This window comes from Oncorhynchus masou, chromosome 10 (genome assembly GCF_036934945.1).
Source record: "Oncorhynchus masou masou isolate Uvic2021 chromosome 10, UVic_Omas_1.1, whole genome shotgun sequence".
NCBI classification, from domain to species: Eukaryota; Metazoa; Chordata; class Actinopteri; order Salmoniformes; family Salmonidae; genus Oncorhynchus; species Oncorhynchus masou.
The window spans coordinates 37,445,338-37,459,053 of record NC_088221.1 but is presented as its reverse complement, the minus strand read 5'-3'; the positions used below and the strand labels follow the sequence as shown (position 1 = coordinate 37,459,053).

Sequence of the window (13,716 nt, the reverse complement as noted above, 5' to 3'; positions counted from 1 at the left end):
GTGGCTAACGGAATACAGGGTAACCGTACGGGGGAGTGGCTAACGGAATACAGGGTAAGGGTAGGGAGTGGCTAACGGAATACAGGGTAAGGGTAGAGGAGAGTGGCTAACGGAATACAGGGTAAGGGTAGAGGGGAGTGTTGGCCAGCTGCTGTGGGTCAACAGGTGCTGAGCATTAGCTCTGGTGTGAGGGGACAGGACACAGACCAGGGCAGAGGACTGAGGGTAGTACTCGTCTGTAGGGTTATCAGGCCTAACAGGGAGCATCATCAGAGGTTCTGGCAACAGGAAGTTCTTGATAGCTCTCATCCCACCTCGCCAAAACACATGCCCCGTCACACACAGACACGCACACACACCAGCCGCCAACATGTCAAACACACCACTGTCAACCTGCTGTGTGTGTAAAAACTTAAGTCTTACGTTTTCAAACTATTACGTTGTAAAGGCATATGTGAATAAAGAGCTGCAGGACTCAGGACTCTGGCTGCTCTATGAAAACGAGTTGTAGAGATGTAAGAGATATTTATGAAAGAGTTGGCAAAAACAACAAACGGTCCTTAGGAATGTTCCTCTATGAAGCTAATAAATAAATGTGTCATGTATCATTAGGCGTGTTAAGAAAGAGGGGGGTTTGTCTCAGGGGAGAGGGGAAGAGAGGGAGTAGAGGGGGGGGAGTGGGGAGAGGGTTGATACCCGAATACAGTGGTGGGTTTACAGTTCTCTAGAAAAGTTTGAGGTGGATTTAATGGCTCTTTCTCTCTGCCTGGGACTGGGCTGGCCCATTGTGTGGAGACGTGTGTGTGTGTGTGTGTGTGTGCGGTGCAGTGGTCCTATTAATCTCTGCTTGCTTCAGAACTGAACCTCAGGGGAGATGCTTATTAATGTGCCACTTAATAAATCAGGAAAGAAAACAGGGTACCACTCGCAGCCTGGCAAGGCTGGCGCCTGCCTCACCCCCTTGGCTCCTATCCCAAAAGACTACCTCATTCCACCTACCCTCCAACCCCCATTACCCAGACATGGTCCCAACCCCTTTCCAAAAGACTGCTTCATACCTACAACCTCCCCCAAACCCCACCCCTATACCCCTGAACAAACTGTAGTCATAACCCCCCAAACCCACCACCACACACTCCTACCCTCAGACAGGATGTCAAACCCTCTCATACCTTATACCTCCAACCCCCAAATCCCCCTCCGTATCCACCCCTAGACAAACTGTAGTCTCTCCCTATGCAATTCAATACAATTTCATTTTCCCATTAAGAGTCCCTAGCTAATGTGTTAGTCAACAGTGTGTGCATGGGAACAGTGTTCACTCCTCTAGCCTGGATCTGGCACACCAAGGATACACTCCTCCCGGGCCCCCGTGTTAGAGATACAACGTACAAGGTCATTGCTGCGTCTGCTCTGCTAGAGGTCACTCAGGCAACACTCACACGGCGATGGAGTGTTTTATAGGTGGCGGGGCTCTAATTTAGGGATACGCCAGGTTCCGGCAGCGGAGAGTGAGAAACCAGATGTTCTATGAGACGGGATACGCCGCGCTGGCGGAGAGATATGTCCTGTTCTTTAGGACTCTCTCTGTGGGAGCAGAGGAGAGCAGAGCACGGGGAGGGTTGGCTATAATTGGGGGATCTGGGCTCATAATTACAGGCACTTCAGTGCACATTCACCAAAAACGAAAAGGGGGCAGAGTGATTATTTTAAGCATCTGCCTTGCTGTTTTAATTGAAATGGCTTTGTGGAAAATCGGAAAACTCTAATTGGTAGTTATACTTTACCCCCCGTCCCTCCCCACCAACCCCAGTACAGCCCTAAACCAAAGCCCCCCGAATAAGAGTTGGCACAGGTTCCACACACAGCACAGCACACAAAGGTAGTCTCCCTTTGTTCAGTGTAACAGTTTGCATGAGACCAGGAGAGCCAGTGGAAACCTGTGGAGGGCCTGGCTTTGTTGGGTCATTAGTTAGGAGTGTTGATTCACTACATCCGCTGCTTTCTGGCTCTGACTCTCTCTCTCTGGTCTGTCTCCATCTCTCTCTGGTCTCTCTCTCTCTCTGGTCTCTCTCTCTCTTGTCTCTCTCTCTGGTCTCTCACTGGTCTCTCTCTCTGGTCTCTCTCTATGGTCTCTCACTGGTCTCTCTCTCTGGTCTCTCATTGGTCTCTCTCTCACTGGTCTCTCTCTGGTCGCTCTCTCTGGTCTCTCTCTCTTTCTCTGGTCCTGCTTTCTCTGGTCTCTCTCTATCTCTGGTCTCTCTTTCTTTAGTCTCTCTCTCTCTCTCTGGTCTCTCTCTTTCTCTGGTCTCTCTTTCTCTGGTCTATCTGGTCTCTCTCACTTATTATATATATTTTTGCATGATTTTGGTTTTGATGATTTTTTAAAACATTAAATGCACTATGCATTATGTGGGTTGAATGCTGTTACAACACAGAATAAAACATTTAAGTTCCATGATGGTGTGACGGACCATGTGTGAGTAACCATCAGTTATTCACAGTACTTTACTTTAATCAAATATTTCAGTTGTTGTGTATATTACATTTGTGTTACTTGATTACTTGAATATTTCATTCCAAGTCATCATCTCATCGCTATAGAGCTGCTTCCTATGCTGTTGGACAAAAATCCCAATTTGAGTAGTTCTTCAAAGTAAATAAGGCATACTTTTATGTCTGCTGAATACCAATACCTTGCGAAGCAACTGCTCTGTATCCCCTCTTCATCGCGCATTCTTTGTTCTCTTACATAACAGACGTGAAATAAACACAGACTGGACAAGTAGCTGCTGCGCTATGGATTATAGTCATTGCCATTAAAAATCATGTTTTCTGCGCTAAAATATGTATAACATTGGCCTGTTGGAAACTACAACTCCCTACTACATTGTACAGTTCGGTCATGATCTGATTTATCGCTAGAGAAACAACAGTTCACAAAACGGAACAAAATGGAATCCAATAAAATGTAACAGACATCAGTCAATTAGTTTTCTAAAAAACGAAAAATAACCAACATTTTGGTTAATCGCTCAGAACTACTCTCTGGACTCTCTTTCTCTAGTATAGTTGCTATACAGTGGTTCCACTACATCCACTGCTCTCCTCTCTCTCAGGTGACCCTAGACTGAGGTGAAGCATGCAGGCCCAGGCGTTGATCCTGCGAGGCGAGGGAGAGGCCCAGCGGGAGAAGCCCAGCCACCCCAGCCTGGGTACCAGCCAGCCAAGAGCCCCAGCCCAGCCACCCCAGCCTGGGTACCAGCCAGCCAAGAGCCCCAGCCCAGCCACCTCAGCCTGGGTACCAGCCAGCCAAGAGCCCCAGCCCAGCCACCCCAGCCTGGGTACCAGCCAGCCAAGAGCCCCAGCCCAGCCACCTCAGCCTGGGTACCAGCCAGCCAAGAGCCCCAGCCCAGCCACCCCAGCCTGGGTACCAGCCAGCCAAGAGCCCCAGCCCAGCCACCCCAGCCTGGGTACCAGCCAGCCAAGAGCCCCAGCCCAGCCACCCCAGCCTGGGTACCAGCCAGCCAAGAGCCCCAGCCCAGCCACCCCAGCCTGGGTACCAGCCAGCCAAGAGCCCCAGCCCAGCCACCCCAGCCTGGGTACCAGCCAGCCAAGAGCCCCAGCCCAGCCACCCCAGCCTGGGTACCAGCCAGCCAAGAGCCCCAGCCCAGCCACCCCAGCCTGGGTACCAGCCAGCCAAGAGCCCCAGCCCAGCCACCCCAGCCTGGGTACCATCCAGCCAAGAGCCCCAGCCCAGCCAAGAGCCCCAGCCTGGGTACTAGCCAGCCAAGAGCCCCAGCCCAGCCACCCCAGCCTGGGCACCAGCCAGCCAAGAGCCCCAGCCCAGCCAAGAGCCCCAGCCCAGCCACCCCAGCCTGGGTACCAGCCAGCCAAGAGCCCCAGCCCAGCCACCCCAGCCTGGGTACCAGCCAGCCAAGAGCCCCAGCCCAGCCACCCCAGCCTGGGTACCAGCCAGCCAAGAGCCCCAGCCCAGCCACCCCAGCCTGGGTACCAGCCAGGCAAGAGCCCCAGCCCAGCCACCCCAGCCTGGGTACCAGCCAGCCAAGAGCCCCAGCCCAGCCACCCCAGCCTGGGTACCAGCCAGCCAAGGCCCCAGCCTAGCCACCCCAGCCTGGGTACCAGCCAGCCAATCTGCCCCAGCCCAGCCACCCCAGCTCCGCCTTCTCTCCTCCGAGTGGTGAGGAATGTTTATTTTCCCTGGTAAATCTCTCTAATACCATCACTGCACATTTTATTAGAGGAGGCTCGCTGCGATGATTCCCCTGTGAGCCCCTAGTGTCGTGCTAAAGCCAGACGTGTGTGTGTGAGCACATGTCTGCTGGGTGTTCATACAGTAAGTGTTTGTGTATGTAGTCAAACCAGGGGGACAAGACCCCCCCTCCTTCTCTGTCCCTCCCTCATCCCCAGATGTATTTTTCCTCTGACTAGATGGAAGATATTTACTTTGGCAGCAGCTATTGTCATAGGATCTTCAGTTTATTTTCCCGCCAGCAGGTTCCTCTACAGTTAGTTCTCTATGACACCCCCACCCCCATTATCAAGACTGTGCATCATGTACTGTAATCTGTAGGACTTTTTAAACATGTTTAAAGAACCTAGTCAGTTCTTTCAGGTCAGTGCAATAAAGGAGAAGTGAGGAGACAGATTGTTTAGACAACTGAGAAAGCTTATCCTCGTCCCCTCAGTTTGGTTATGTACATGTATGTGTTCTGCTGAGTGCCCCCTTGGTTTGGCCCACCATCCATCCAGCATAATACCCCCCCCCCCTGTTTGGCCCACCATCAGGCTGTGTAACAGCATAATATTCCCCCCCCTGGTTTGGCCCACCATCAGGTTGTGTAACAGCATAATATTCCCCTTGGTTTGGCCCACCATCAGGCTGTGTAACAGCATAATATTCCCCCTAGGTTTGGCCCACCATCAGGCTGTGTAACAGCATAATACCCCCCCCTGGTTTGGCCCACCATCCGGCTGTGTAACAGCATAATATTCCCCCTTGGTTTGGCCCACCATCAGGCTGTGTAACAGCATAATTTGGTTTGGCCCACCATCAGGCTGTGTAACAGCATAATATTCCCCCTTGGTTTGGCCCACCATCAGGCTGTGTAACAGCATAATATTCCCCCTGGTTTGGCCCACCATCAGGCTGTGTAACAGCATAATATTCCCCCCTTGGTTTGGCCCACCATCAGGCTGTGTAACAGCATAATATCCCCCCCTGGTTTGGCCCACCATCAGGCTGTGTAACAGCATAATATTCCCTCCCTGGTTTGGCCCACCATCAGGCTGTGTAACAGCATAATATTCCCCCTTGGTTTGGCCCACCATCAGGCTGTGTAACAGCATAATATTCCCACTTGGTTTGGCCCACCATCAGGCTGTGTAACAGCATAATATTCCCACTTGGTTTGGCCCACCATCAGGCTGTGTAACAGCATAATATCCCTCCCTGGTTTGGCCCACCATCAGGCTGTGTAACAGCATAATATCCCTCCCTGGTTTGGCCCACCATCAGGCTGTGTAACAGCATAATATTCCCCCTTGGTTTGGCCCACCATCAGGCTGTGTAACAGCATAATATCCCCCCCCCTGGTTTGGCCCACCATCAGGCTGTGTAACAGCATAATATTCCCCCTTGGTTTGGCCCACCATCAGGCTGTGTAACAGCATAATATTCCCCCTTGGTTTGGCCCACCATCAGGCTGTGTAACAGCATAATATTCCCACTTGGTTTGGCCCACCATCCGGCTGTGTAACAGCATAATATTCCCCCTTGGTTTGGCCCACCATCAGGCTGTGTAACAGCATAATATTCCCCCTGGTTTGGCCCACCATCAGGCTGTGTAACAGCATAATATTCCCCCTGGTTTGGCCCACCATCAGGCTGTGTAACAGCATAATATTCCCCCTTGGTTTGGCCCACCATCAGGCTGTGTAACAGCATAATATCCCCCCTGGTTTGGCCCACCATCAGGCTGTGTAACAGCATAATATTCCCCCTGGTTTGGCCCACCATCAGGCTGTGTAACAGCATAATATTCCCCCTTGGTTTGGCCCACCATCCGGCTGTGTAACAGCATAATATTCCCCCCCCTGGTTTGGCCCACCATCAGGCTGTGTAACAGCATAATATTCCCCCTAGGTTTGGCCCACCATCCGCAAGTGTAACAGCATAATATTCCCTCTTGGTTTGGCCCACCATCAGGCTGTGTAACAGCATAATATTCCCCCCTGGTTTGGCCCACCATCAGGCTGTGTAACAGCATAATATTCCCCCCTGGTTTGGCCCACCATCAGGCTGTGTAACAGCATAATATTCCCCCTTGGTTTGGCCCACCATCAGGCTGTGTAACAGCATAATATTCCCCCTTGGTTTGGCCCACCATCAGGCTGTGTAACAGCATAATATTCCCCCTTGGTTTGGCCCACCATCAGGCTGTGTAACAGCATAATATTCCCACTTGGTTTGGCCCACCATCAGGCTGTGTAACAGCATAATATTCCCCCTTGGTTTGGCCCACCATCAGGCTGTGTAACAGCATAATATTCCCACTTGGTTTGGCCCACCATCAGGCTGTGTAACAACATAATATTCCCCCTTGGTTTGGCCCACCATCAGGCTGTGTAACAGCATAATATTCCCTTTTGGTTTGGTCCACTATCACACTGTGTAACAGAATATTGATACGTGATACGCTGTGTGCTGTGTTTGCATTAGGCTGTGTCGTCGAAGCCTGCGGTTAGTTACTGACAGATATACTGACAGATGTATTTATTTGCATGTTCATCCACCCAGGGGCCCATCTCTTCCCCTTTATCTATCAGAGATCACTCATAACATATCACGTGCAATAGATTTACTTTAGGTTTACAAGGGGCTTTAGGGAACAAGGCCCAACTGGCCTCTGCCTGGTCTGCTGGAAGTGTCTGCTACTAGAGGGGGTAATTGGTCTTTGTTGGTTTAGTGGAGACTGTTCTTTCAGCCTGCGTGTCGGCCCGCCCGTCACATGAACGTGTCAGAGCACACATTGGCATGGACACGCATTTGGCACGGCAGTGAAGAAGAGCGTTTCGGCACGGCCCACACTAACCGGCTGACCGCCTGCCGGTGTTTGTTTTGTAGGCCTGTCAAAGCAGACTGCATGTAGACTTACATGGCACCCATGTCTCAGTCAGTCACACAGTAGGTGGAGGAGAGGAGCAGAAAGCTACTGTCTGCGTCCCAAACCGCTCCCCGATACTGTATAGTGCACTACTTTTGACCAGGGCCCATAATGTGCTCTCAGAGAAAGCATTACTACTTACTTAGCTACTCACCTTCACCCTTAACAAAGGGACCCAACAATGTTAAAGGATCCTCACACAAATTATTGTTCAGATTATTGACTGTTCTCATCAATTGTTTTACACAGTATACTTTTTTATTTGATTTTATTTCACCTTTATTTAACCAGGTAGTCTAGTTGAGAACACCTTTATTTAACCAGGTAGGCTAGTTGAGAACACCTTTATTTAACCAGGTAGGCTAGTTGAGAACACCTTTATTTAACCAGGTAGGCTAGTTGAGAACACCTTTATTTAACCAGGTAGGCTAGTTGAGAACACCTTTATTTAACCAGGTAGGCTAGTTGAGAACACCTTTATTTAACCAGGTAGGCTAGTTGAGAACAAGTTCTCATTTGCAACTGCGACCTGGCCAAGATAAAGCATAGCAGTGTGAACAGACAACACAGTTACACATGGAGTAAACAATTAACAAGTCAATAACACAGTAGAAAAAAAGAGAGTCTATATACATTGTGTGCAAAAGGCATGAGGAGGTGGGCGAATAATTACAATTTTGCAGATTAACACTGGAGTGATAAATGATCAGATGGTCATGTACAGGTAGAGATACTGGTGTGCAAAAGAGCAGAGAAGTAAATAAATAAAAACAGTATGGGGATGAGGTAGGTAAAAATGGGTGGGCTATTTACCGATAGACTATGTACAGCTGCAGCGATCGGTTAGCTGCTCAGATAGCAGATGTTTGAAGTTGGTGAGGGAGATAAAAGTCTCCAACTTCAGCGATTTTTGCAATTCGTTCCAGTTGTCAACGTACAGAATACAGTACCATGCATGGAGACAGGGTTGCATGGTCTTTCCTGAGCAGTTAGCTCTGGTAGACTGAACTAGACAGAATTAGGGTGACATGTTTAGTGTAATTTAACCATGTTCCTGAGAAAAAGAGAGTGTTTTGTTTATAGATCTGCTTAATGGCAAGCTGTACAATTGACAGTAAATCCATACATTTAGCACTATGGAGATACGAGGATACCAGACTGTCTTAAACCTTTACTCTACTCACTGACACGGCAGAATTTTACATAAACACATTTCTCTCTTTTATTAACAACGATCACTATTTTATAGTTCAACCTTTAACCTCTAAGCCCACTCTCTCATGTCTGCAATACTAATAGGAATAACTGGAAGGGAAAATAACCAGCCATAATTTAACTTTGGGTTCACTGAGGACTCTGCCCTTGTGGTAGGTCCAATGAGTTTATTAGAGCATAAACTCATTTTGAAATATGCATATAAATTTTATTTTATCAGAGCAAAGCTTCCAAAACAAACGTTGGGTTCTCGATGCATATGTATCGCCCTCTCTGCTGTTAAATGAGTCTCTTTATTCGCCAGGCTGTCTGCTGAGCCCCTGAGCCATTAGATGGCTGGCTTGGTCAATACAGAGGCTGTGTGTGTGGGGCTGCTAGCCTCGCTAACCGCACTAACAGAGAGCCACAGGTCCGAGAGTGCCCGGACGTTGACCACATCAAACCCAGCGTGGAGAAGGAGAAGGCCCAGTGCTGTGTTGTGTGAGTCGGTGTCTGTGGGTGTCTGAGCAAACAGCCTCCCCAAACAACTGTGGGCAGCCAACAGCAGTGGCGGTCACACCGGGAGAGAGAAGTGGATGGAGGAATGGAGGGGGAAGGCAACAACATCTATGCCCCAAACTAGCCGCCCGTTCTCCACCCTCCCTCCCTCTTCATGTTTGATTATGTGATTTAGGGGTAATTTAAGGTTCATTTCAACGGCGGTCCTGTTTTCCTAGCGCGTGCGTGTGAGGATTGATGCGTAAGCGTCACGCAGGGTGGACCGGGAGCGTGACAGATGAGGTGGAAACACTGTTAGATGGCTCGCTCTCGCTCATTTTCCTTGGGTGGGTTGAGACAGGATGAAAGTGATATGGATACAACACCGGGAGTCTGTGCCTGGCAGGCAGCGACTGCATTTCTTTGATTGTCGAAAGGCATCGAAAGGCTTACTTTCATGGACAGTTTAGTTTAGTTTTCCACTCAGGACTATATTGCCCTTTCATACAGCTTACTGGAAGGTTCCTGGGTTCATTTAACTTAAGTTGAATCCAAAAGTCTTGGTCCAGGTACTTGCAGCAATGTTCGAACGTACTTACTATCACTCTGCTCATACAGCTATAGGATATTAATTTTAGTCAGTTTGCTACAGCAGGAAAATAAACAGGAAATGGGAATTATTATGTGAATTAATAGACATTTTTGTAGGGGTTGATACATTTTTGTGTAAGGGAAAATCAAGTCTGAAATGACAAAGTGAAAATTACAAACTTCAGAAGCCTTTTTAAACCTCAAATACACTATACGTTTTAAATTGAAGGAAAGTTCTCCTGCAACAGGGTGATCAAATTCAGATCCTACATCTGTAGTTCTGGGTCCTATAACAATGCAATAACAGGCGAGTGAAGCAGACTGGCAGCAAGGCTTTGGTCCCTCACCATATGTCTGACTTCTGTGAAAAGCAGGGTTGTTCGCCACTTCTCTTCTGTCACACTGTCACTGAATGACCCCTGCCTGCATCTAGCCTCTGTCTTTGCCATTAGCTGTAGAGAGCAGAGCGGGAACCACAGATTTATAGTATACCTGCCATAACACTAACTGAAAAAGAGAAGAGACAGATATAGAAGCTCTGGCATCTGCTGCTGCCTGCAATATAGTACATCCACTGCCCCCCCTGTCTCGATGGTTGCCCTTTTAAGGTTACCACTGTGAATTTACAGGATGTTACTGATAACAGTGTAACACACCTAAAACACCATATGACTGGCTGTGTGAATAAGAAGCCTGTGCTGGGAGAACAGTAGGGGTTTTACGAGTCCCCAGCCTCAGGCCTTTCTGTGTTTATATAAGACCCCACAACTCTCACTTTGATGTGGGAAGTCTTACACACAGAAAACCACAAGAAGAAAAGGCATCTATGAAAAGCACAGCACCACATCCACATACCTGGAGATCAGCACAAAGGGCGACAAGGCTGTTAGTATTTAGTAGTGTGGTATATGGATAACTAAGCTGTAAGTATTTAGTAGTGTGGTATATGGATAACTAAGCAATAAGGCACGGGGGGTGTGGTATATGGCCAATATACCACAGCTAAGGGCTGTTTTTAAGCCCGACACAATGTGGAGTGCCTGGACACAGCCCTTAGCCCAATAAAATCATAATTGAGCTCAGGTGCATCCTGTTTCCATTGATCATCATTGAGATGTTTCTACAACTTGATTGGAGTACACCTGTGGTACATTCAAGTGATTGAACATAATTTGGAAAGGCACACACCTGTCTATATAAGGTCCCACAGTTTGGAACCACCAAGACTGTTCCGGCCGTCCTGCCAAATTGCGCAATCGAGGGAGAAGGGTGTTGGTCAGGGAGGTGACCAAGAAAAGACAACGCATGAGAGGCTTCGGGACAAGTCTCTGAATGTCCTTGAGTGGCCCAGCCAGAGCCCGGACTTGAACCCGGTCTAACATCTTTGGAGAGACCTGAAAATAGCTGTGCAGCGACGCTCCCCATCCAATCTGACAGAGCTTGAGAAGATCTGTAGTGAAGAATGGGAGAAACTCCCCAAATACAGGTGTGTCAAGCTTGTAGTGTCATACCCAAGAGGACGCAAAGCTGTAATCATTGCCAAAGGTGCTTCAACAAAGTACTGAGTAAAGGGTCTGAATACTTATGCAAATGTGTTATCATATTTTTAATACATTTGCAAAAATGTCTAAAAACCTGTTTTGGTTTGTCATTATGGGGAATTGTGTGTCGATTTATGAAAAAAAAAGCTGTAACGTAACAAAATGTAGAAAAGGTCAAGGCGTCTGAATACGTTCCCGAATGCACTGGTAACAGTATCACCAACCCCAGAGGAGCCTTATTGCTATTATAAACTGGTTACCAATGTAATTAGAGCAGTAAAAATACATGTTTTGTCATACCCGTAGAATACAGTCTGATATACCACGGCGTTCAGCCAACCAGCATTTAGGGCTCGACCCACACAGTTTATAAGATGCTCCTGAGTGGCACAGTGGTCTAAGGCACTGCATCTCAGTGCTAGAGTCATCACTACAGACCCTGGTTCGATTCCAGGCTGTTTCACAACAGGCCGTGATCGGGAGTCCCATAGGGCGGTGCACAATTGGCCCAACGTCGTCCGGGTTTGACTGGGGTAGGCCGTCATTGTAAATAAGAATTTGTTCTTAACTGACTTGCCTCGTTAAATAAAGGTTTTAAAATAAAAAGGAATATATGATACAACTAGCAGTGAGGTGAGTAGAAACTATAACGTGTAGGAAACACTGGTCGTTTAGTGTCGCTTTAGATATGTGAGACCAGGTGAAGAGTTTAGCTCATTAAGGTTGGTGAGGTGATTGGTATAGTCAGGTTTGGTGTCTGGTTGGGAAAGAATCCTGCAGTGGTTGTTGCACTCCAGGACCAGGGTTTCATACCCCTGTTCTAGAGAATTGGGTGTCATTTGCAATACAACCCTGGTGGGTGTGATTTCAGGGTAACTCACCGTCCACAGGGCTGATGTAGTCGGGCAGGTGTGCTGCTGCGGCGGCTGCTGCCGCGGCTGCACCGGTCTGCAAGAGGAGGTCTCCGTAGGTGCTTCTGCCACTGGCCATGAGGTGGTAGTACTGTGTAGGGTTGGCCCCTGGAGGGGGAGGGGGCAGGCTGAACAGACCACGCTCTTTCAGGTGCTCATGGGTCACTGTAGGACAGAGAGAGGGAGAAAGGGGTGAGATGAGAGGCACCTGTTAACTAACCAACAATTGACACAGGAACAGACTGACAGCGAGAGAGGTAAAGAGAGACAAAGAGAGACAGAGACACAGAGAGAGAGAGAGAGAGAGAGAGAGAGAGAGAGAGGTAAAGATAGACAAAGAGAGACAGAGACACAGAGAGAGAGAGAGAGAGAGAGAAGAGAGAGGACGTAGAGGGACAGACAGACAGCGAGAGAGGTAAAGATAGACAAAGAGAGAGCAGAGACACAGAGAGAGAGAGAGAGAGAGAGAGAAATGAGACAAAGAGAGACATAGAGGAACAGACTGACAGCGAGAGAGGTAAAGATAGACAAAGAGAGACAGAGACACAGAGAGAGAGAGAGAGAGAGAGAGAGAGAGAGAGAGGTAAAGATAGACAAAGAGAGACAGAGACACAGAGAGAGAGAGAGAGAGAGAGAGAGAGTAAAGATAGACAAAGAGAGAGACACAGAGACACAGAGAGAGAGAGAGAGAGAGAGAGTAAAGAGAGAGAGAGAGAGAGGTGAGACAAAGAGACAGAGACACAGAGAGACAGACAGAGAGAGAGGTAAAGATAGACAAAGAGAGACAGAGACACAGAGAGAGAGAGAGAGAGAGAGAGAGAGAGAGAGAGAGACAGAGAGACAGAAGAGAGACAGAGACACAGAGAAAAGAGACAAAGAGAGACAGAGAGAGAGAAAGAGAGAGAGACTGAGAGAGAGGTAAAGATAGACAAAGAGAGACAGAGACAGAGAGAGAGAGAGAGAGAGAGAGAGAGAGAGGTAAAGATAGACAAAGAGAGAGAGAGACACAGAGAGAGAGAGAGACAGAGAGAGGAAATGAGAGGACGTAGAGGGACAGACAGACAGCGAGAGAGGTAAAGATAGACAAAGAGAGACAGAGACACAGAGAGAGAGAGAGAGAGAGAGAGAGAGAGAGAGAGAGAGGAAAGATAGACAAAGGAGACAGACTGACAGAGAGAGAGGTAAAGATAGACAAAGAGAGACAGAGACACAGAGAGAGAGAGAGAGAGAGAGAGAGAGAGACAAAGGACAGACTGACAGAGAGAGAGGTAAAGATAGACAAAGAGAGAGAGAAAGAGACACAGAGACACAGAGAGAGAGAGAGAGAGGACAGAGAGAGAGGAAAGATAGACAAAGGACGTAGAGGGACAGACTGACAGCGAGAGAGGTAAAGATAGACAAAGAGACAGAGACAGAGACAAAGAGAGACAGAGACACAGAGAGAGAGAGAGAGAGAGAGAGAGAAATGAGAGGACGTAGAGGGACAGACAGACAGAGACAAAAAAGAGTGAGTAGGCAAAGAGACAGACAGACACAGAGTGTGTGCATTGCTTCACAGGTTTGAAGATATTTGCTACAGCACATGACTGGAGGCAAAAAGGCTTTTGGTAAGCGATGGGTGATGTCTGAGGTTTGATGGGGTGTGTGAATGACCCTGGGGAGTAAAGGAAGAAGACAAAGAAGGAGAAAAAGAAAGAAGGGATGACACATTCCTGTTTTTCTCATGTCTCATACATAAATTAACCGTGACAGACTATCTGCACACACACACACACACACACACACACACACACA

At 48.3% G+C, this 13,716-nt stretch overlaps 1 protein-coding gene across 1 annotated transcript in view; it reads right to left on the bottom strand.

The window, feature by feature from the left end:
- Positions 1 to 13,716, bottom strand: part of LOC135546850 (zinc finger protein GLI2-like) — a 103,606-nt gene that overhangs the window by 1,867 nt on the left and 88,023 nt on the right. Inside the window, exon 6 of the mRNA XM_064975421.1 lies at positions 11,893 to 12,087. Within this exon, the coding sequence (XP_064831493.1) occupies positions 11,893 to 12,087 (195 nt within the window). The remainder of the gene's footprint in view (positions 1 to 11,892; positions 12,088 to 13,716) is intronic.